The sequence below is a fragment of the Gobio gobio genome, assembly GCF_949357685.1.
Source record: "Gobio gobio genome assembly, chromosome: 23".
Lineage (NCBI taxonomy): Eukaryota > Metazoa > Chordata > Actinopteri > Cypriniformes > Gobionidae > Gobio > Gobio gobio.
This window is the reverse complement of record NC_137119.1, coordinates 6,657,397-6,682,090: the sequence shown is the minus strand read 5'-3', so window position 1 is coordinate 6,682,090 and position 24,694 is coordinate 6,657,397. Positions and strand designations below refer to the sequence as shown.

The following is a 24,694-nucleotide window of genomic DNA, read 5'->3' as shown; positions in this document are numbered from 1 at the left end:
GTTTAAAATATAATTATCATGATTTTGAAAACTTGCGGTAAATCCTGTCCAGTCACCATCAGTCCGACGCAAGCGCAGGCGCAACGTAGTTTTTGGAATGAGAAGAAATGGCGGAAGGCAGTGACAGCGCTCGGGAGATTTTAAAACCTTTTAAAAGGACCAAATCTGAGGTGTGGTCATATTTTGGCTTTTACAAAAGTCCTGAGGGAAACTTAAACGAGGATGGTCACCCTGTTTGCAGAACAATACGGTGAAATACTTCAAATCTACAGAGTCGTCTTCGTGACCATCACACACTATTGTTGTGCGAACGCAAGGCAAGTGGACTTTGACCACAATACCAAAACTACGCCTGTGAAATAATTGGACACAAATTGTTGTTTTGAGTTGAAATATTTTTATGAAATAAACGTGAAGCTTCTGCGAATACATTTTGCGGCTAGGCTTTGAGCCAAAGCTGAACGAACAAGTTCAAACAGTGGCATTCAAGGGACAATAATGTATATTAATCATACACTTATTACACAGATTTTGTTTTTTTACCACGTCAGTTATTACAGGGACATATTGAATTGAGATGTTTTAAATCCATTTTGTACAGCGTATAAAACAATCGTCCAGACAAGATGATCACAACAATATTATAGTAGTATTGATAGTAAAGTCCTCTGATTTTATTTTCAATACAATCAAAAGCAGAGACCCAAGACGCAAGTTGTATTCGAGTGAAACGAGAGCGAGTCTGTTGTGATACGTGGATGTGCGCTGTTATAATGCGCTGCTATTGATGACGGCCATTTTAAGGAAGGACATGCCACAGAATAGAATCTTGCTTAAAAAAGTGCATAGAGGTGCTTGATTTATTTGTCGTTGGTTGATTTTCAAATAAAAAAAAATGTTTTCAGTGTGTGCATCTGTTCTTTTTGAACACTTTCATCTCATTTGAACAAAACATATAAATAATACGTGATAATATTGATAATCGTGATACATTTTTGTCACTATAATCGTGATATGAAATTTCCATACTGTCTCATCCCTACTTGGAATAATCTATAAAATATTTTAAAGTTGTTCAAACTCTCAAGGTAACATTTCACAATAAAGTCTCATTTGTTAACATAGCATTAGTTAATGAATGAACTAACATGAACTAATTATGAGCAATATATTCTTACAGCATTTAATAACCATTGCTAATGTTAGTTAATAAAAATGTTCATGTTAGCTCACAGTGCATTAACTTATGACGCTAAACATGTATTAGTAAATGCTAAGATTAACATTAAGATTAATAAATGCTGTTCATTGTAAACTAATGTTAACAAAAGTGTTAGTGTTACCAAATGTAAAGCACTTTTAAAAGACTTTATGTTTCATCCCCTGGTAAATTGTTGCTGTGATTCCTAATTGTATTGTGGTTGATATTGTATTTTTTTTATGTTATATGTTGCAGCCTTCTTGGCTAGGTCACTCTTATAACAGAGCAACAGTTTATTATCTCAATGAGTTTTTAACTTGGTTAAATAAAGAAAAAGGAAATGAAAGAGCGGGCGTTGTTCAAAAACAAACCACTGAATGTGTTGATGTATACCTGTAAGTGCCATCTGCTCTGTGGGGTGAAACTTAATGGAGTTGACTGCAAGAATAAAAAAAACAAACATTCATTAGAGCCAATAAAACATATTTAACATTAACCAAACCCACAGCATGCAAAATCTGAAGTTCACAAAATCAACACTTTCCCTAGTGTTACAGACACAAATCATGACACAAGCGTACTGTGAAAAGAGATCATACCTGACCCAGCGTGGCCGGCATATTTTAACAGGCACTTCCCCGTCTCAATACTCCACAGCATGGAACAGTGATCTAAAGACAAATGAAGACAGAATGGTTTCTGAAGGATCATGTGACACCGAAGACTGGAGTAACAGCACTGTAAAATCTACTGAATAAGAAAAGTTATTTTAAACTGTAATATTTCATAATATTACTGTATTTTTGATCAAATAATGGAGGCTTGGTGAATATAAGAGACTTCTTTAAAAGAAACATTTAAACTGAAGTGTATCAGCCATTTTATTTTGCATATGCTGTTAACAAAATTTGAGGCATGTCTAAATTCAATTTAAAACTTATGATTTTATCAGCAATCAACATTATATAAAAATAAAACAAAAGTCAGAATAAGTAACAAGAACCAAAATTTTGATTTGAAATTAATTTGCCACTTAGTCCATCTAGTTTGAATGGTAGTTTACATTTAGGGTGTGTTCCCACTTGTAGTTCAGTTTTTCTTGGTTTGTTTGGCCCGGACCAAAACCTTTTGTCCTGGGGCCTGTACCATGATGGTAGTTTGACAAACTCAGGGTTACAGGATTAGTTTTGAGTTGACAAAACCAAACCAATCTATTCAGGCTTTGTTGGTCCCATGATGCTGATCATCAGCTTTCTCTGTCAACTCAGGCTTTGATCCTGAGTTTAGGAGTTTAGCTGTGGCATCAGCAGTGAACAGCCAATCACATGCTGTGGATCAGTGAAACTGAGATTCATTTCTCTCTTCTGCAGAATATTACATGATTGAAAAATATTAAGAATTTAAACAAATAGACAGGAAAAAAAGAGCTGTCTATGAAAGAGGATAACTTAAAGAAATATATTATACGTCAATGCAAGTAGAAGCTATGAAGTTAGTTTAGTTGATATATAGAGAGAATTGAACATTTAAGATCACATGTAGTCATTTTTATAGCTTTATTTATTGATTTTAAAGCTTATTTGTATGACCTTTATATAGGCTATTAATATTAATTTTAACTAAGTGCCTATTAATGATTGATTAACTAAAATATATAAGAGTATAATTACATAAATTATATCAAAATCATTCAAAAGTATTATTATTATAAATAAGCATTGTTAAAAGCCAGATGCGTTAGTCTTTAAAAACCATTTGCTATAGTGACCTTTAATTTGGAGTAGAAACAGAGGGAGTGACTTTATTGCATCAGAGGTGTGTCACTTTGCACACAGCTGATTGGTCCAATTTCAGTTTGAGATGTTTTATCCAGAACATAACCTGCCCTGGAGCAGGTTAGCCGTGGAGAGTAAGTTACTATGGAGATGAACACGGCTAAAAGCCAAACCACTTTAATGGTACCTAAAACCCAGGATTGGCACAAACTAAGCTTAAACAAATCTGGCTAGCCAGCTAAACCGGCTTCATGGTATAGGCCCCAGGTCTGCTTAGAGTTCACAGAGGCATTTTGACAACGAACATAAAGATACCGAACCTAAAGACTTGTGTTGGTCCCTGTAGACTTGGAATTTGCCTGAATTTGCCTCATAAAGTGATTTGATTTGATTTGATTTGATTTGATTTCCCCCGTAGTTTAATTCACGGGACCAGACACCAGTTGTTTTGTCAAGAGATCTCTTTATTTTTAAATAATTGTGGTTATTGTCAGCCCATAGGAGAGAGAGACAGTTCTGGATTGATGTTATAACGCAGCTTCACTGTCGTCCATCGCTAGTTCTCTCTCTGCCCTCCCGGACAAAAGCTTATGCTTTTATGCATCCCCAAAACATCTGGTTTCCATTAACTGAATGTACACATATGCATTGAAACTTACTCACACACATTAAAGTTACATGCTGTTTCACCGTGTGCACACATGGAACCCCATAGTCCAAAGTTAACTCTCCCATGCTCTCTCACATACATGTAATAAAGCATACAATGATTATAAATGATTATAAAAAATAATAATAATACAGATACAAAACAGTAACTAATTATGAATATTAATGAAAAGTAACATTGACTAGTAAAATTTGGTCTACAGTCCCCCTTTTGCTGCCAAAACAGCCCTGACCCATCGAGGCTTGGACTCCACTGGACCCCTGAAGGTGTGCTGTGGCATCTGGCACCAAGATGTTAGCAGCAGATCTTGCAAGTCCTGTAAGTTGCGAGGTCGCGCCTCTATGGATCGGACTTGTTTGTTCAGCACATCCTACAGACGCTCGATTGGATTGAGATCTGGGGAATTTGGAGGCCAAGTCAAACCATGGCCTCAAACCATTCCTGAACCATTTTTGCTTTGTGGCAGGGCGCATTATCTGCTGAAAGAGCCACAGCCACCAGGGAATACCGTTTCCATGAAAGGGTGTACATTAGGGATGGGGCCGATCCGATCCAGTATCGGTATCGGGACCGATACCAGCTTAATTCACGTATCGGATTTTCCCGATCCAACCTGCGGAGAAATCCGATACCCATGAGCCACGTCTGCGCTTTCCAAAAGTGATTCCCGCCGGCTTGTCTGCTAGCTGGCTGCAAACTATGGAATGGATTTCCTGAACAGAGGCGCGGAGTGAGACACAGAGTTATGAGACACGCCCCACTCAGGAAATCCATTCCGTGACATATTCGTTCCCGGAAGAAAACTCAAGACTACAATGGAGGCGTTTCAGGGAGTTCAGAAATAGGTTTTTTCATGATAGGTGATAGGACCTCTTAAAGTCCCTGTAAAGTCAAAACTAAACATGTGTTCTGAGTTCCTCACACCACAGATAAATGTGTTATTAACCACCCAGCCAAATTTGAATCATAAAAAATTCCGGGAAGTACATAAAATAGCTTATCAAAAACCTGAAAAAATGAGCAGCATTCTCTGCTCTCAAACGCTGGGGGTGTGTCGGCTGTCGGCGCTGAAACCACGCCCACTCGCGGGAAAGCGGCAGTAGCACACAAGACAACAAACACTCACTGATCACGAGCGTCTATGATCACGACGCTCCAGATGTCTGCGGGACGGGAGGATGAAGGCCTGGGCAGGGGATAGTCGGTTCTGCAGCGGATTATCAGTGAATCCCAGTTGTCTCCGGTGAAAGTTTGTAAAACGATCCGGTGTAAAGTCACTGCAGAGGCAGGTGTCGGTGATGATCCTCAGCTCTCCATCAAGGTTGCTGTTCACAAAATTAATCCACTTCTTCATCGTTTTTGTTTTGTAAGCTGTTATGTAAGTTGTTGACTATAGTAACTAGCCGTACTAACAGTAACTCGCGATCGAACTGATGCGAATGTGCTCTAGTTATGATCGTGTTAGGGGAGGAGCCAGGCTCGTTTTAGCCCCGCCCAGAAAATCCTGAACACAGCAACGGTGAAAAACTGTTTAACGGTCTAACTTCTGAATTCAGTACTTCATAGTTCACAGTCTTTGTAATGTGTTTCAGCAATACATTTCTAACATTTATAATGTGTTTAGAAACAAATCTCAGAATTGCCTTTACAGGGACTTTAAAGTAATTAATTCTCAATTCAACAAGTCATATTTATTACACTTTTTTCACAAATATCACAGATTTTTATTCAATCTGGTTTCAGGGAGTTCAGAAAAGGTTCGCACTGATATAGAGAAGAACTCCCTTTGTAACCTTGCAGAGCTTTTCCATGCTCAAACAGCAACATTGCACACTAAAGAAAGCTGAACACGTAGAACAGGATGATAGGACCTCTTTAACTCGTCTAACAGGGATAAATACTTGAGCTTGATGATGACAGATGCAGTCATGACAGAAATTATTATTACGTTTTTGGTAATTAAAGTAGCAATAGAATTAAGTAGAATTACATAGAACTACACTTATTAATTTTAATTCAACATATTTATTTCACAAATACAGATTTTTATTCAATCTGGTCAGGACAAAAAAGAGGTCTTAACTGAATTATGAACGGGTAAGGTAAGAGTGGTTGTGTCAGATTTACCTGCTGAAGCTGTGCCTAGAACCAGCGGCTGAATCCGAGTAACGGCCAGGTCCCATATCCCATCCCGGTGTCCCACATACTCCTTGACCAGCTGACAAACTGCACGAGATGTGGTGGCTTTGAAACTGGACACGATCTGAGGGACATAGTGGAGAGTGAGCATTTGATCAGAGGTCCCGCTCACACACACACACCACACACACAGATCTAACTACAGAGCAACAGTAAGCAGCGCAGAAGCATGGGGATACTCAAACCATACATGACTGGAACATCTCTACACTTATAACACACGTCATGTAGTTACAGCTGGATTGTATGAACACACTGCATTCAGTCATACAGTCTCTCACACAAGATCAAGGTCTATGAAAGGAGAGCGTAGTCAATACTTCTGAAATGGGAAAGTTCAAATTAAAACACCCAAACAAACATAAATAAACAAGAACAGCATCAATACCATTAAAATAAATGAAAGATTACAAAACCAACTAAATTAATAAAAAATACAGACGAATGAGAAAACGGTTCGTAAATTTGGAAAATTATACATGTAAACATATGGATCATATCTGAATACGGAAAGAAGCTGAGCTGAGAGAGCAAGTTGGTCATTGGTTGCTATGTATCCAATGCATAGATACATAATACAATACAATTGAATGGCAAATGACACATTTACAAAAGTGTTGAAAATACACAACTATTTTACACAATATCAACTTCAAATTCACAAAATGTGGTAAATCACTGTAACACACAACCTTTCCTGGTGAACTACTTTACTCCATTGATATGGAGGTGTTTTAGAACTATAAAAAAGGGCCCAGATATTGTCCAAAATGAACTAACTGGCCTGGTGGATTTACTACCGTTCAAAAGTTTGGGGTCTGTAAGATTTTATCAGTTTCTTATGCTTTTTTTGATCCAAAACACAGTTAACCGTGATATTCTGGAATATTAATAGAGTTTAAAATAACTTTTCTATCTGAACATTTGAATGCAATTCAATGTCACATGATCCTTCATAAATAATTGTAATATGTTGATGTGGTGCTCAAGAAAAAGGACTTATTAGTTGTTGTTTTTTCAAGTTTTAGTTTTTTGATAAACAGAAAGCATTTATTTGAAACAGAAACATTATAAAGGCCTTTACTGTCACGTTTGATTCGTTTAAAGTAAGGGTAGCCAATTTCAGAAAGGCTAGCAATAGCAAGTTAGCTTTCAAAGCATGAGATCCCACCCTCACTTCAGAGCATCTACAAAGCCACGCCCCCTCTGAAAGACATGAACGCCGTACACAGCCGATTCGGCAAAGCTTCATGAGAGACGTCGTTAAACTACCTCATACTGCTGCAGATTAATTTCAGTGTTGATCGTGTCGACACAGAACCACATAAATGCGAGCTCCGTCAAAGGGCTCCATCTCGTAATTACAGTTATGACTAGGGTTGGGTATCGTTTGGTTTTTTTACGATACCGGTGGAAAACCAATACTTTTAAAACGGTACTGGTGCTTAAACGGTACCTGAACTGATACTTAAAATTAAAAAAGCCACAAAATGACAGTGGATGACATCAAAGAATGGCTTTTTTATCTTTAAACTTAATAAAAATAAATTGTTAAAATTAAAGTATACTTGAATATATTAAACATAAATAGATACAAAACACAATTTACTTAACAAATTCACAGTAAAACCTAAACTACAACAGGCCTAATTTAACCCTAAATAATAGTTACAGTGCTAATAACAGCAAAGTAGTCGGTATTCTTGGTCTGCTACAAACCAGCTTCAAGGTCCAGAATTATTTTGCAGAAATATGACCATATTATCTGGCTAAATATTTTAAAACGCACAGCCTTATTGTTTCCATGGCGATGCATCATGCTTCCGCAATAGTGCTGTATGACAGCTATAGCTGTTTTATTTTATTTTTTATTAAAATATTCACAAACTTGTTAACTATGTCATGAACTATCTGATATTTTGATTTTCAAATATGTGTAAGTGAATGTGTTTTGCCATTTAAATACCTTTATAATGCTCATGTTGATCTATAATGCACGATGGGCACCGCCATTTTAGTTTGCGCCGCAATTCAGAGAATTGGATCTGTCGGATTTATATCACATTTATTCATCTAAGTCTCACAAAATACATGAAAGACTGGTGAACTGGGAGAAGAATAGAGTAAATTATATAGTTACTAGATTATGTGTATCTGATATAAATAAGACACGTAGTCAAATTATTAAACTTTCTGAAAGGATTGTTATTGCCGCTTCCATAGACAGTGTGTGTGTTTTTGCTAGTACTTAAGAGCATTTAAATGTCTGAAACCTAAAATAAACATGATGTGGTTGGAAACACCGAATAGTTGTGATACGTGACGAGTGGTGAGTGTGTCTGTCTCTGGCTTGGCGCCAGCCAAAGCGCGAAAGTACGTTTGAATTTAAATGGCACCGAAATGAGGAACCGGAATCTGCGTTCTGATTCGGTCCGGTTACATACCGGTTATATAGGTACCCAACCCTAGTTATGACATGGCGTGAACGCAGCAGAAGCTGGTTGTTTTGGTCCAATCATTGCATTTGGACCGAATGCAATGATTGGATGAAAAAATGTTTGGTCCTGAGACTTCCACAGAAGATATATGTAATTTTTCTACACTATTATTTATTGGTAACAAGATGCTTCAACCAGGATGACAAAAAGTATTTATAAGAAAAATTGCCTACCCTACTATTAATGCATCCATGATCAATAAATAATAAACCTTACTGACCCCAGACTTTGAAAGGTAATGTATATCATTATATCCCCAATTTTGCAGATCATTTGGCATTTAAACATTTTAATAGGATCTATACTTGACTTAAATTAATAAAATTGCCCCGTCTGAAAAAACATCAAAATAGTTGCACAACTGTAAATCGTAAAATATTGTACATCTGTAACTAAGTAAAAAAAAAAAAAAAAAAAAAAAAAATGTCTTTTCTTGATGCCTACAGTGATGATACCAACAAAGTTTCACATATATTTGATACAAAAAAAAAATGCTGTAATATTTAGGGATGCACGATATTTCAGTGACCATTTCAAGCCGTGCATTATTGATTTTTAGTTCTGTTTTGTCATTTGAAGCATGTCAAATTGTAATTAAACTTGTGTAAATCTATTTTTTACTATGATCCAAGTTCAACAGTATAGATTATTATACTGGCCTGCAGTCATAAGATAAAATCATACAAATTGGTATCGGCCAACATTTCTATTTCAGTGCATCCCTATAATAGTGTTTGTAAAAGGCAATGTTCAGAATAAAGAAGTATTGAGGTACATTGTCCTAACTTTAACAAATGTTTTGGCATCACAGGAAGCAAATGACTTCTAAGGCCCTGTTTACACCTGGTATTAAGATGCGTTTTGATCGGTCGGATCGCAAGTGGACGCTGCTAAATGGGATCTAAAACGTTTTGAGCAAGTCCACTTTCGACCACTTCCAGAGGTAGTCGAAAACACATTCGACCGAATTGCTTTCGTAGTGTAAACGCTCATTTAGTCAAATGTGTTCGAACAGAAACAAAAGACCGCCTACTGACTTAATGCATGAATATTATGAGAAGCACGCTAGCCAGGCGGGATTTAAACTTTGATAGCTGAAGACCCAAAAAAATGTAAAAAGTACCAAGCACAATGTTCTATCATCATTCCTGATTTCTAACACACACACAGCGTTTTTCCCACAGACCCTCCCCTTGAAGAAATCAGGACAGAAGTGGTTGAAAGTGGTCAAGAGAGACTTAACCTTTAAAGATTAAAATACAAGGTGTAAATAGGAATGTCTCCATGTATTTGTGATCCGATCGACCAAAACATATCTTAATACCAGGTGTAAACAGGGCCTATAAAGCAATGGACTGAGGAAAGTATGCAAGCATGTCAATATGCAGCCTAACTACTAATAAGCACTGCTAAGCTCAAAATTTCACTGAAGGTAAGAGCAAACACAGCAAGCACAATGAGCCCTCATCTCAGCACTGTGAAAATGCTCTTTAATATTAGAAAGCAATATTATATAGTAACTGACCAAGCTCCTCATTTAGAGTTCATAAAACATGTCCAAAAGACAATCATGAAATTCCTTGAATTCGTATGTACAATATACTTAAAAGTTACACAAAACCAAGCCCCCAAGAGGGCTATTAATGCAATGCATACATTTGCAATATAATGATTTAATTGTAACTTAAAAAAGAGGTCACAACACCAAAGGTCACCAGTGTCTGGATAGTTCAGCCAAAAATTTTAATTAGCCCATGATTTACTCACCCTCAAGCCATTCTAGGTGTATATGACACTCTTCTTTCAGATGAACACAATTAGAGTTATATTAAAAAAGTCCTGGCTAATCCAAGCTTTATAATGGCATTGACTTGTTGGTTCATTTTTTAAGTCCATAAAAGTGCATCTATCCATCATATAACTGCTCCACACAGCTCCGGGGGTTAATAAAGGCCTTCAGAAGGGAAGTGGTGCGTTTGTGAAAGAAAAATATCCATATTTAAAACTTTATAGACTAAAATAATGAGCTTCCGGCGGTCAGCGGTATGCAAGTCGACAAGCGCTAAAAGAGTGACCCCTGACGCGATGTACAGGAGAATCTCAAGCTGTGACGCCTCTCGTGGATTCTCTAATATCGATTCTCCGGCATTTCTAATTCATGACCGGTGTTTTGTTTTGCTCTATCCTCTGCGCTTCTGCGTTCGTCAATACGCATGAGTCAAGGGTTCAAGGGTCAAGGGTTACTCTTTCACCGCAAGTCGACATGCGTACCGCTGACCGCCGGAAGTTAGTTATTTTAGTATATAAAGTTTTAAATATGGATATTTTTCTGACACAAATGCACCACTTCGCTTCAGAAGGCCTTTATTAACTCCCCGGAGCCGTGTGGAGCAGTTATATGATGGATAGATGCACTTTTATGGACTTCAAAAATGACCCAGCTATTCACTGCCATTATAAAGCTTGGAAGAGCCAGGACTTTTTTAATATAACTCTGATCCGTCTGAAAGATGAATGTCATGTACACCTAGGATGACTTGAGGGTGAGTAAATCATGGGATCATTTTCATTTTTGGGTGAACTAACCCTTTAAGTTGAAAATATTATCTTAACAATATGCTACGTGAACACAATACTTTGTTTTATGAAAGGCTGTGATGTGTAATTTATAATTTAATGAATGGTGTCCAATCTATTAAATCGCATCCAAAATAAAAGTTAGTGTTTACATAATATGTGTGTGTGTACTGTGTATAATTATGTATATATAAAATACACACACATGCATGTATATATTTAAGAAAAAAATATATATTTATATATAGAAAATATTTATATATAATATAAATTATATAAATATATACAGTATACACATGCAAATATTTCTTAAATATATACATGTATGTGTGTGTATTCAAATATGCATAATTATACACAGTACACACACATGTAAACACAAACTTTTATATGGGATGCGATTAATCGATTTGACAGCACTAAATTTAATAGCTAACAAAAAAACAATAAAGTATTTTAAAAGAGATTTTTTTAAACAATACAAGTATTTTTCCTTCATAAAACAATTAGTATGTAATAAATATATAATAACAATCTATTAAAATAAATACTATTGCTACTTGAGATTAAAACTTAAAATCAACACTGTTCTGAGCTTCATTTTATTGAGTGAATCAAGTCCTAATTTTAACATTTTCAATACTTTTTATGGTGTTACAAAAGCAGAACGGAGTAAAAGTACACTATGTACAGCCTGAAAACAAGAGAGCATTTTCAACACTGACTAAACAAGAAACATCAGCTAATGTTCCCTGTAACGGGGGAAAGAGCTGTTGGTGTTTTCTCTTCTGCCGTGTCTAGTGTTTTTGAAGGGAAGGGTTTGTATGAGGGATACCACATTACAGAACTACTCAGCAGGGGGATCAACTTTTTAATGTTTTAAAGTGTGAATAAAGAAATTTTTGCGGCCAGTTTGTTAGAACAAAAATGTCACAAAAAAAGACAACGACTATTTGCATCAAATTGAGCTGTCTAAACCGTCCAAAGCCAGAATACGGTAATATCATTGTTAGATTTAGTCAGCTGTCATGGTTCTCTCCCAGCCAGCACATCTGGCCCAGGTCACCATCAAGATATTTAGCCATTGCATTTCTATTTTTTTTGGCATGTATGCAAAATACTTGGTCACAGAACATTTCAAGGTTTGCTCTAGTAATGATCTGAAGGGCTTTTTTCAACCAATTCAAGATTTCGTGCTCTGGCCAAATGCTTGAATGTGGTAAGATGTGCTGGCAGTTAAGAACATCAACGTCAATCAAAGGTTTCCAAGCCAAGCCAACTATTCAGAACTTCCATAAGCGGTATTTCTTAATCTTAATACAAGACATTATCTTAACGTGTTGTATAATGCTGAATTAGTGTTAGAGTTAGCCAGATAAGCACAGATTGATGGCTTGTCATCAAGCGCATCGTTATTGGGTTATGACCCCCAACTGTTGGATAGTTCATGCATTTTGGCACACTGAGGAGTTAATTACCCATGAGTCTCCACCCCATAACTCCCAGTTTCCTACATTGAAGTTGCGAGGTCCACCTACTTTCCCCGGGAAAGAATTTGAGCGCTACATCAGTGAAACCGAGAGAAAAGAACAATTGTAATCTATGAGGAGCAAAACGTTAAAAAGCTGATTTGAAATTTCAACCAGCACCATTCAGCTAAATATTCAAGAGTCCACGGGTAAACAAGGTGCTTTGTTCCATACATGGACCCATGCGGAAAGTTGTGAGAAATTCTGACAATAGGGATGCAACGATTATAGATTTTGTTGGTACGATTATAGTCTGAGAAATAATCACGGTTTCACGATTATCACGGTTATTATAATTTCACAACAATGTATAAAATCACATGAACACTCTTTAGATTTTAAAGGGGTTATTTTTTGCTACATTTTGAACCAGAAATAATCACAGCAACCAAATAATTCAGCACAAATTAATATACATAAAGACAAAAGTCCATCTCTCCCTTTGGAATTAAAGAAAGGAATTAAAGAAAGGTGACCTCCGCTCTGTAATCATCCAATATCAGCATGAGGGGAATAAACTGAACTGTTACTGTCACGAACTGTCCTCCATACGTATTCATTTTACTAATCTTTTTAATAATTAATCTAATTTTGCATGTGGCCTGAGAAAGTCATGTCTATTATTTTGGTTTGTTTGTTTGTGTCGCTGATAAATTCAAATGTGCTTCTGCGCTTTGCGCTTTTCATGTATCACTATTCATATATCACTATATCACTATTCATATATCACTATTCATATATCACTATTCATATATCACTATTCATATATCACTATATCACTATTCATATATCACTATTCATATATCACTATATCACTATTCATATATCACTATTCATATATCACTATTCATATATCACTATTTAACCACATAATGCTTATTTGAGGTTTTAGAGATTTAAATAGATATGAATTAATAGCCTATATAAAAAGACATGTATAGTTTGTTAAATTTCAATTCCATACACCGATATCCATGGAAGCTGCAATAATAATGCTTTTTAATTATAATTTGAATAAATGTTTTATTCATATCAGATACATATTGTGCATGAAACAATAAAGTTTGTTCTTCTCTCATGTTCACTGGCCACTTCTATGCATTTCGGGGAAAATTGATTAATTTTACATGATGTAAAAGAGTTGGGCTGGACCAGAATATTTGAATATTCGAATAGTTGGTATTCCATTTTCAATTTTTAGGATTCGAATATTCAGGGTTTTTTTTCCCTTTTCTTTTTTTTCTCGCATTTACCTGGCATCCTCCTTGAGCCGGTTCTCATTCACGCTTGCATTTGTTAACACTATAAAATCTGGCGAAATACAATACTCTTTTTTAACAATTATTTATAGCCTAGCAGTTTTTAATAGGATGGACAGTTGAATAGGAACCCAACCTCGTTATATATATTTGCTTCCCTGCAACGGAGTCTCTATCTAGAACGCACAACTGCACAAGCTTATGGAAGAAGCGCGTGCCTGAGCTTGCATTTCGGGTTCAGCTGCGTTGGTTTTACATTGTGGAAAATTGAATAATAGAATCAAAATGTATTAGCTTTTTTACCCGTTAGGGATGTGACGGTAAAAAATGTTCCCTTGCCGTCACATTGCAGTGCTTGTGCACTGAGCGGCTGTGAACGAATGCAGCCGTGCGCAGTTTACTTTCGGTTTGCCAATTCGGGGGCGGGTTGCTTGAATTGTGGGTTCATTAGCCTATTATTTTTAATTAAAAACACAACAACAAAACATTACAATGACAAACTCCCTTAAATAGGCACTTTTACATTTCGCTTTGAAACCAAATCTTCCTCGATCATCTTGTCATTTAGCTCCTCATTCTCGTGATGAATGAAATCTGACTCTCGTTCGGCTCACGCTGCACGTTCAGTATTTAATTGTAGTTAATCTGTTCTCTAACTGAACAAAATTATTTTTACAACTATATCAAAACTGGGACGTAACTGACCTGTGTGTTTTGTATCACTACTGAAGTGTCAGTTCTCTGAGCATATAAGCCCTGCCCGCGTGAGGCGTGCCGCTTCTTGAGATTCCTGCCTTTATTAGAGAGAAGAATATCTTCAGCCCCTTCCCTCCGAAGCTTCGAATATTTGATGTTGATTACTACACTGTAAAAAAAATCCCTGTAAAACTTACGGTAAAAAACCGGCAGCTGTGGTTGCCAGAACTTTACCGTAAAAAATACGGCAGTAACGTTTTAGGGACAGCACGATATAATTTAAAGGTTTATAATGTAATAATTATGGTCCAAATGTTTTTTTATTTTACAGTTCAAAACCGTATAATGTAAAGGTTTATATTGTAATTATTATGTTTTCATTAACTGAAATAATGTTAAATTACCAACCTATTGAAATACTAATATCTGTTATGTACCTTTGATATATATACGGACAACCACCAATCACAGTGGTGATGAGAATCACGTGATGAATCAAAGCTCATCACAAGCAGCTTTTAAGGGGACAATACTAAAATATAGAAGGTGCTCAGTGTCATTCACACAAACACTAAACACCATCATGGTAAAACACATGAAATAAAAAAAATGCAATAAACATTAATTTAACAACATCAGATGTAACATAAAACCCTAATGTACATAACTGATTAGAAAAAACAAAGAAGAAACATAGTTATTGCAATGAAAGTACATCAAATGCGAAGTGTCACGCAGAGAATTCTGGGAATGTCAATTTACGGGTTTTCAATGTAAATTACACAATGACTCGTTCTTTTTCACTTTCAAAAACGGTATTTTACTGTAAAATGTACGGTTAGATCTATTACAGGTATTCACTGTATATAGTACGGAAACTTTCTGTTAACCAATTAACTGTTTTTCACCGTAGCATTTTTACAGTAAAATGCCATTAAAATCACAATCATTTTTTACAGTTTACCGAAGCTTCGAAGCTCAAATAATGGTATTCGGACCAGCCCTAGAAAACAGATCTTCTGAATTGCAAACTCATTGCGCGTTATTTCAACGACAAAGGCATTTAAACGACTGTTTGCTGTTCGCTGTTTGGTCCCTCTGCCATAGTTAATCCAGTGTGTACAGTAGTAGCCTCCGTGTCTCTGATAAGCACTGCACTTTAAGCTGGTGCACCGCTGGTGTAAATTTGTTTTCGTTTTTTGCAAAAGAAACACTCGGTGTAGCAGAGCCTTTACGGTTAATTAACCGTGACGTTGTTAAGCGTGATTAATCGAGAAATTGGTTAATCGCTGCATCCCTTTTTGAAAACATGAGCTTTCTAAATGTGTTTCATTTTCAAACAGCACATTTGGGTAAGAACACAGAAGATTAGGGGTGTAAACATTTAAAATAGAGTAACTACACAGCAAAAAATAAAAATAACTAAAAAACATGAGCAAATAAGCAAAACAGTGTGCACAGATAGTAGTTCACATTTTTTGATTTAGTAATGATGGTACTAAATTGTGTGATGCACCATGAAAAAAAAAAAAGAAGTATAATCGGGAATGTGTCGGAAGGAAGTAGTCTGAAAAGTCAAGATTTGTATTTTGGATAATAAAGGAATGTGCAATAAACTGGGTGTTGTTCCATATCAGAATAAATTATGAAATTCCATAACTGATGCATTGAAGTTTCAATGTCAGATCAATGCATGACACGTTTTGCACCCCTGCTACTGATAAATTGGTATGCAACTCCATGAAATATGTAGCTTGTGTAATTGAAAGGAACCAGAATATTAACAGACTAAAATGCATTTAAGCACAGAACCACTTCATTCACAATTCAACACAGACAAAACATAGACACATACATATCACCTAAAACAGCTTGCTATAGAGATGTCACAAATCAATACCAAAATTCAAGAGATGTAACGATACCAGTAATGTCAGTAATACACCATGTGATGAAATTAAAAAAAGGTAGATGGCGTTCAGTTAATAATTATGGAAACTAAATGAAGGAGTGGCAATAAAGGAATTTCAACCTTTGCTGTGAAGTTGGTATTGCTAACATTTTGGTATTGTGACAACCCAAGCTTGTTCAATTCTAAAGTATCTACATATGTTAAACAGCAGATTCTGGAAGCCGGCTAGAAAGAGCAGGACTTTACACTGAAACATTACGTTTTTTTATAGAGATTAGTGAGGTTTACCGAGATAAATATTCTGACCCACAGTAACAGTTTTAATCAGAGCTAAATGTGAGCGATAACCCCGTAGATACAATCATACCTTGCTCGTGGAGGCTTTGTATGTCGTCTTCAGCTTTTGGGACAGTTGACTTGTGCTGTGACTAGCTGTGCACAAGAAATTAAAAGATTATGAGTAAAATATGAATTAACTGTTCATTTTCATTACATTGAAGGACATTGAATGTGCAGAGTTAAGTTCACCAGAAAAACAATTCTTTATGGACCTGTAACAAAAAAGGCCTAATTCTACTGTAAATGTTTGTCTAAGGAGATTATATGGCAAAATGATTTTTTGCTCCTGTTAGTAATGGGTAGGGATGGGCATTTAAAGTAAAAATAATATTTGATGATTGCTGGGAATTATTCGAAAATCGCAACTCCTCCCCCCGCATGCACACGTGTATAAGCTACACACATATAAACAGAAAGAGAGAGGGAGAACGAGACCATTCACGCTCTCATTCTGTATGATAACAAACTGTTTAATTCATTAGGGAATAGGCTATATTAACTCAAGCCATATAATTATTGTAACATGCTGAAACATATGACTGGTATTTGACATCGCTCTAAGTTACCGTAACCGTTATGCCACAAGTCTACAGTGTGTGTGTGTGTGTGTGAGACAATGTGTTCTTCTTCTGTTGTCTCAGGGCGTTTTTACACTGGCAGATTAGCTCGAAATGGGGAACGGTTCACATGAAAAATTGCTAATGTTAAAGCTTTCATAAACCTCTTTTCCACCAGCATGAACCGGGTGCTAGTTCAGAGCTAGTGCTAGTGCCGGTTCGAGGTTGGTTCGACTGACAAGCCTTCTAAGATCCGGTTTGCCTTTCCATGGGCTAGAGAGCCACCACACAGCCAGTCTTCCGTCACTGTATACGTCTCATCTTTCTCAGCAACTCTAGCGAGGCAGCGGGAAACACATCAGGCTTGTTCGCGATGCATCGGCGCTGCACAGACCGATCAGCGTATGATATCAAAATACAGCAAGAGCGATTCAAAAGCATAAGGAGTCGTCTGCTCTTGTTGTACTTTGATGTCATTTGTCAATCTGTCTGCACAGCGCCGATGCATCTCGAACAAGCCTTCCATTAGTGCTGGGTGGTTTACCGGTTCATACCAAATACCGGTATTTATTTTTGTTATGATATGAATTTTGATGATACCGCAATACCGGTATATGTCGCTTAAACATCGTTCAGAACGCGTCGTTGTTTGAGAGGGGACACATTTCACTGTTGCACTGTACTAGTGAGAGCGGTCAGAGCACAGCTGAGATCGCATTACAGCCTATGGCTGAATCCGAGATCGCCCCCTATACCCTCATTCACTATTCCCTAAGTTATCACTTTATTTGAAGGAGTGAATGAAAACGAGAGAGTGAAGTCGGACAACCGTTGTGTGTACATCAGCTGTACACTCGTTATTGTGGTGCGATGTGGGATAGAATAAGTGCACTAAATAACGTCCACTATGGTTTCGAACACCACTACAAAGCGTTGTCCCCTCCAAATAATGCCCTATTTGAGGTTATAGGGGGCAATTTCGGATTAAGCCCTTGATTATAGCGGATAATTCAAACTACAAGTGGCGCTTGAGAGAGAGCAGTATCTGTGCTGAGCGCCGTGATGAGATTACCAGCGTTCTCCACATGGATCATATAGCACATGTATAGACCGTAGCGAGCGTGTTTAAGTTTTTAATGGACATATTTCATATTCTCTAGTGCTCTGAACAACTACCAGAAGCGTGTATGCGCACATTTCATCACGTCTTCTTCAAATGAAATGTGCACTGATTAGGCTACACAGCTCACGACCGCGATGACACGATTATTCTGCTATACAAAAGACAATGAATGATGTAAGTTAATAAATAAACTGACAATTCAAAGAAGAATGGGCAAAAAAGTAACTGCTTTATTCTTTCTGTGTTAAACTGATGTGTGTCATTTGTTCAGAGAGTGCTCTTAAATGTATTGCAAATATCCGCGTTTCTCCCTCGTTTTGTCAGTTTGTTGTTATATAGTGTTAGATGTTTAAAAATGCTTAAGGTGCCCTCAACTCTGTTTTTTCTCTCCATGGTCATATTTTAATATTCATGTGCCTGTAATGATCGTGTTGCAGGTCTGTGTTTTATCGGTTGTCAAATAGCATCATTTTATGGGGCTTTGCAAACCTGTATTAACTCTAGTGTGGAGTTTTTCTACAATATTCATTTGTCATGACAGTAAAACAGGGCATTCCAGTCAATCTACTGCAGTATTTCCTCTCTCAATCAGTAGAAAATGTGGTTAACACCCGGTCATGCATAGGGGAAAAAAATACCGTCTTATACCGTGAAACCGATATAATTTAGAAAAATACCGTGATATACATTTTTGGTCATACCGCCCAGCACTACCTTCCATCAACAATGGCGAAAGTTGCGTTACTATTGATGCACATGGCTTTACGATCCTACATCGGCATCAAACCACAGCAAATCCAACGCATTCGTGCAGCTCGCCGTGATTTGTATAGACGGAGATTACAAACAAGCAGCAGCTATTAGCTCGATTAGCTGCCATTTCAAAAATGGCAGTCACAAGTTTGTGTTCGTCTTGTTGGTCACGCTAACCCCGCCCCAAGCCCCTGATGCAAGCGGTTCTTACTTCTAGACCATCAATGTTTTGGTGCTACTTAAGAACCACTTTTCCTGGTTCAGAGCTGGTGCTTTAGGTGTCGAAAGACAAAGAACCGATTTGAAACTAGGCTCTGGCTCCGAACCAGCACTCAAACTGCCTTGGTGGAAAAGGGGCAATACAGAGCTTGGTACGCACTGAGGTACCGAACCCGAGAACCCACAACCTGAGTTCGGTTGCATTCGAACTGTGCCGTGATTTCTGTGAATGTAAATGCAACACTCGGGTGCGCGAACAAGAGCGAGACTGCAGTGTATTCGCACATAGCGAGTGCAATCAGGGCAGCAAATGAACAGCAATTCACGGTCTCCTCAAAAGAGTCTTGTTTGCAAGCAGCAAAAGCCGCCTTCAAGCGACACACATACGGTAAACCCAAGTGTCGTTTACTCAGCTGTGCATAATAGCACCAAATTAATAAAAAAACTAAACTATATATTCACCTGCGTCTATCATGCCCGTGCACGTTTGTGATGACGTAAGATGAACGCAAAAGCACCAGGGTTCAAGTTGAGTATGAAACCAGACCAACGCTGCGGAGGCGCTGGGAAGAATCACAGCAAACGTGCCCAGTATAAAACACCCTGATAGTTGATTGACAGCTTTTAGGTGCATTATTGACAGCGCCACCCTCTGGTTACATGACCGCGTCACCACCACATCAGCACAGAAAACATGGTGATTTTTAGACGATAATCGCACAACCTATTCAATATTCTATCATTAAATCAACTAATCGAATATTCGAAAATCGTGACTCATCCCTTGTAATGGGTGTTGCTAAAATAGCCAAACCCTTCATTAGAAGAGGGTGTCTACAAACATTTGACCATGCTTTGATAATTGAATAGCAAATTTGAGTTAAAACATCATATCATACAAGAACACAGCTTTAGGCAAAACGTTATGAAATTATTCCTCTGAATCATCATTATTTATTCAAAAGCTTGTTCAATGATCTGGTATTATGAATGCAGAAATTAAACAACAGCTAAATGTCAGTTTTGCTTTGCACATACCTTTTGTTTTCAAGGCTCCTTTGCTCAGATCACCGCCATCGACTGTCTGTCCTTCTCCAGCCAAACGTTCGTTTAGGGATTCAATCTCTCTCCGCACTGCACAAAAACAGATATTTTGACCTCTGATAAAACACTGATCTGGTCACATTTACACACGAAAGGGATAATGGGATAATGTACTTTCAGCTAGTTAAGCTAGATAAGTAAATAAATGGATGTGAAATATAATTTGACCACAGGGTGACATGACAACAGAAATCAATTGCAAAACCCAAAAAAATACTGTGATTGACTAAAATGAAGTATTCCTGAGAGCTCATTAATAAAAGAATATAATACATTTTAATAAATACAGATAACAAGGATTCAGATCTTGAGAATGTTGTAAGTGTGAAAGTCGCTTAGTTAAAATAGGATGAAGATTACACAATTAAATGTGTCTTAACATTGTGAAATTAAGAATAAGTCATGTAAACTGTGTCCAGTCATGCAAAAAGGATATTAAATATGATGGAAGCCATTTGGCTAATACTCACATTCCAAGTTTTCAATGTAGAGATTTTCAAACTCCCGTTCAATCTGTCCAAACAGATCTAGTAAGTTACTCCTTAAGGCCATCGGCAACTTGGAGTCCTAGAAATGTAATCAAATAAACCATATTGCAAATAATCAGAAACTGTATCATCATAAAAACAAGGTCCATATATTCTAGCTATTTAGAAATAATGCAAAAAAAAATTATAAACTACTACAACAAAAGGAGTGTGGAGGGAATCTTGTTAACAGGATATTTCCAGGGGGAAATAAAACAAACACCACAGATCTACAACATAACTTTATGTAAAATGTCTTGCTGGTCAAAAACTTTACATCTAAATGCTTATGTAATATATTTTGCTGTTTTAAAGGTTTGTATAAAAAATAATGCTGTTCAAAACGTTTACGTTAAAATAGATTTTTGACGTAAACTACAAGCCGACAGTTTACAACAAGACAGTTCACATAAAATATCTTGCTGTTCTAAATATTTACATCTAAATGTTCTAAACAATCTAAGTGTTCTGAAACTTTACATAAAATACCTTGTTAAAAGTTCAAATGTAAAAGTTAATGTAAAATATCTCACTGTTCTAAAACTACATCTAAAATGGTAGTAAAATATCTTGCCATTTTAAAACTTTATATCTATGATTGTACGTAAAATATCTTGCTGTTCAGAAACTTTACATTTAAAAATGTACTTAAAAAATTTAACTGTTCGGAAACTTTCCATCTAAAAGTTAATATAAAATATATTGCTCTTCTAAATGTTTATGTTAAAAATCTTGCTGTTCTAAAACTTTACATCTATGATTTTATGTAAAACATCCTGCTGTTCTAGAACTTTACATTAAATATCTTGCTGTTCAAAAACTTTACATTTAAAATATCGAGCTGTTCTGAAGCTTAACATTAAACATTTACTCACAATATCTTATTTTAAACTTTACATTTAAAATATCTTGCTCTTCTAAATGTTTGTTAAAAGTCTTGTTTTAAAACTTTACATCTAAAAGTTTACATAAAATATCGAGCTGTTCTAAAACTTTACATTTAAAATATCGAGCTGTTCTGAAACTTTACATTTGAAATATCGAGCTGTTCTAAAACTTTACATTTAAAATATCGAGCTGTTCTGAAACTTTACATTTAAAATATCGAGCTGTTCTGAAACTTTACATTAAACATTTACTCACAATATCTTATTTTAAACTTTACATTTAAAATTAATTTAAAATATCTTGCTCTTCTAAATGTTTGTTAAAAGTCTTGTTTCAAAACTTTACATCTAAAAGTTTACATAAAATATCTTGCTGTTCTGAAACTTTACATTTAAAATATCGAGCTGTTCTGAAACTTTACATTTAAAATATCGAGCTGTTCTGAAACTTTACATTTAAAACATCTTGCTGTTCTGAAACTTTACATTTAAAATATCGAGCTGTTCTAAAACTTTACATTTAAAATATCGAGCTGTTCTGAAACTTTACATTAAACATTTACTCACAATATCTTATTTTAAACTTTACATTTAAAATTAATTTAAAATATCTTGCTCTTCTAAATGTTTGTTAAAAGTCTTGTTTCAAAACTTTACATCTAAAAGTTTACATAAAATATCTTGCTGTTCTAAAACTTTACATTTAAAATATCGAGCTGTTCTGAAACTTTACATTAAACATTTACTCACAATATCTTATTTTAAACTTTACATTTAAAATATCTTGCTCTTCTAAATGTTTGTTAAAAGTCTTGTTTCAAAACTTTACATCTAAAAGTTTACATAAAATATCTTGCTGTTCTGAAACTTTACATTTAAAATATCGAGCTGTTCTGAAACTTTACATTTAAAATATCGAGCTGTTCTGAAACTTTACATTTAAAATATCGAGCTGTTCTGAAACTTTACATTTAAAACATCTTGCTGTTCCGAAACTTTACATTTAAAATATCGAGCTGTTCTGAAACTTTACATTTGAAATATCTTGCTGTTCTAAAACTTTACATTTAAAATATCGAGCTGTTCTGAAACTTTACATTTAAAATATCGAGCTGTTCTGAAACTTTACATTAAACATTTACTCACAATATCTTATTTTAAACTTTACATTTAAAATATCTTGCTCTTCTAAATGTTTGTTAAAAGTCTTGTTTCAAAACTTTACATCTAAAAGTTTACATAAAATATCTTGCTGTTCTGAAACTTTACATTTAAAATATCGAGCTGTTCTGAAACTTTACATTTGAAATATCGAGCTGTTCTAAAACTTTACATTTGAAATATCGAGCTGTTCTGAAACTTTACATTTGAAATAGAGCTATTCTTTACATCTAAACATTTAAGCACAATATCTTGATGTTCTAAAACTTTACGTAAAAACAAGCCACAAGCCTCATACAGATCATTTCTGCCCTCAAAATAAAAGCATTGTTTCTTTTTAAATGACCCAGGTTTGAGACCAAGAGTAACCAAACATTACTAAGGATGTTGCGACAGAAAAGATCTATAACAAAATCTGAAAAAGCCAATAAATAACTAATCTACCAAACCAACTTACCTCCATTATCAAGGATAAGAAGTTCCAAGTAAAGTCTTTCAGCCTGATTAAAGCTACACAAAGAAAAGCAATCCACAAACAAGCATTGCTGTTGTGTAGGTTAGACTAGATATGTCCATATTAACTACTCCAGGACAACAAGGTGTGCTGTCAAGTTAAACTTGTTAACGGTGAGAACAGTGTAAGCAAAGTCAACTGCTCTCCATTCTGTCATTACCACATGTACTCATGTGCACATGAGAGAGGGAGAGAGAGAAATAACAATTAACAAACATCTCATCGTCTATTCTTATAAACCTACTCAATCCCAAAAGTTGTGGTCACCATAGCAACTGGACATAATGACAGCATTGAGAGGGTGAAAGGCGGTATAGTCTAAATCCAGTGAACGGTTTACAGTAGGGACTGCTAATCAGAAATGACTCCACAGAGGAATAGCCGGAACAATCAAACCCCAGAGTGGGCCGCTCTTTAAAAATGGATGAGGCTATAGACCATAGAAAGTACAAACCATAGATCCCCACTGAGTATCAATAAAACAGACGACCAAATGGCATCATGTCTCAAGTCTGAAATGAGCTAGACTATTCTCCACGCCTCTTAGCTTAATGAATAAAACATTAGATGGAAAATAATGTTTGGTATGATTACAAACTTTTGAAAGAAACATCTATGGATAATTTTCACATTCCATTCATAATACAGTTGTGCTCAAAGGTTTACACACCCCTTGCAGAATCTGTGAAAATGTGAATAATTTAAACAAAAAATAAGAGATCATACAAAATGCATGCTATTTTTATGTTTTTGTACTGTCCTAAAAAAAAAGATATTTTACATATAGTCCACAAGACAATAAAACAAAATTGCATTAAGAGCCGGGGGTGAAAACCTTTTGATTTTGAAAATCAAGGTAAATTGCACTTTAAAATTGAAACATGCTAGTATTTTCTGTTGCTTCCGTAGGGACTAAATTTAAAAATATATATATATTTAAACAAAATAAGAAAAATGTGGACATCTTCATCCTGTTCAAAAGTTTTCACCCCCGGCTCTTAATGCATTGTGTTTCCTTCTGGAGCATCAGTGAATGTTTCAACCTTTTTTTAGTAGTTGCGTTTGAGTCCCTCAATCGTCCTCAGATCTCAAAATCATACAGTCCCTGCTGGAAAGGGTTCAAATGTGCAAAAGATGCTGGAAATCTGAAGAATGTGCAGGACCTGGAGGATTTTTCTGAAGAACATTGGGCAG

General features: G+C 35.9%; 1 protein-coding gene across 7 annotated transcripts in view; it reads right to left on the bottom strand.

Annotated features, from left to right (window-relative positions):
- wdr37 (WD repeat domain 37) overlaps positions 1-24,694 on the bottom strand; it is a 76,589-nt gene that overhangs the window by 38,502 nt on the left and 13,393 nt on the right. For 2 of the 7 annotated variants that reach the window (XM_079805972.1, XM_079805971.1), the window contains 7 exons: positions 20,882-20,978; positions 20,346-20,441; positions 16,684-16,748; positions 12,399-12,482; positions 5,774-5,909; positions 1,801-1,872; positions 1,595-1,639 (listed from right to left, as the gene is read on the bottom strand). In XM_079805972.1, the coding sequence (XP_079662098.1) occupies positions 1,595-1,639; positions 1,801-1,872; positions 5,774-5,909; positions 12,399-12,482; positions 16,684-16,748; positions 20,346-20,441; positions 20,882-20,978 (595 nt within the window). Of the gene's footprint in view, positions 1-1,594; positions 1,640-1,800; positions 1,873-5,773; positions 5,910-12,398; positions 12,483-16,683; positions 16,749-20,345; positions 20,442-20,881; positions 20,979-23,443; positions 23,497-24,694 lie in introns of all 7 variants that reach the window. The other 5 variants (XM_079805977.1, XM_079805976.1, XM_079805974.1 and 2 more) reach the window with 3 other exon arrangements.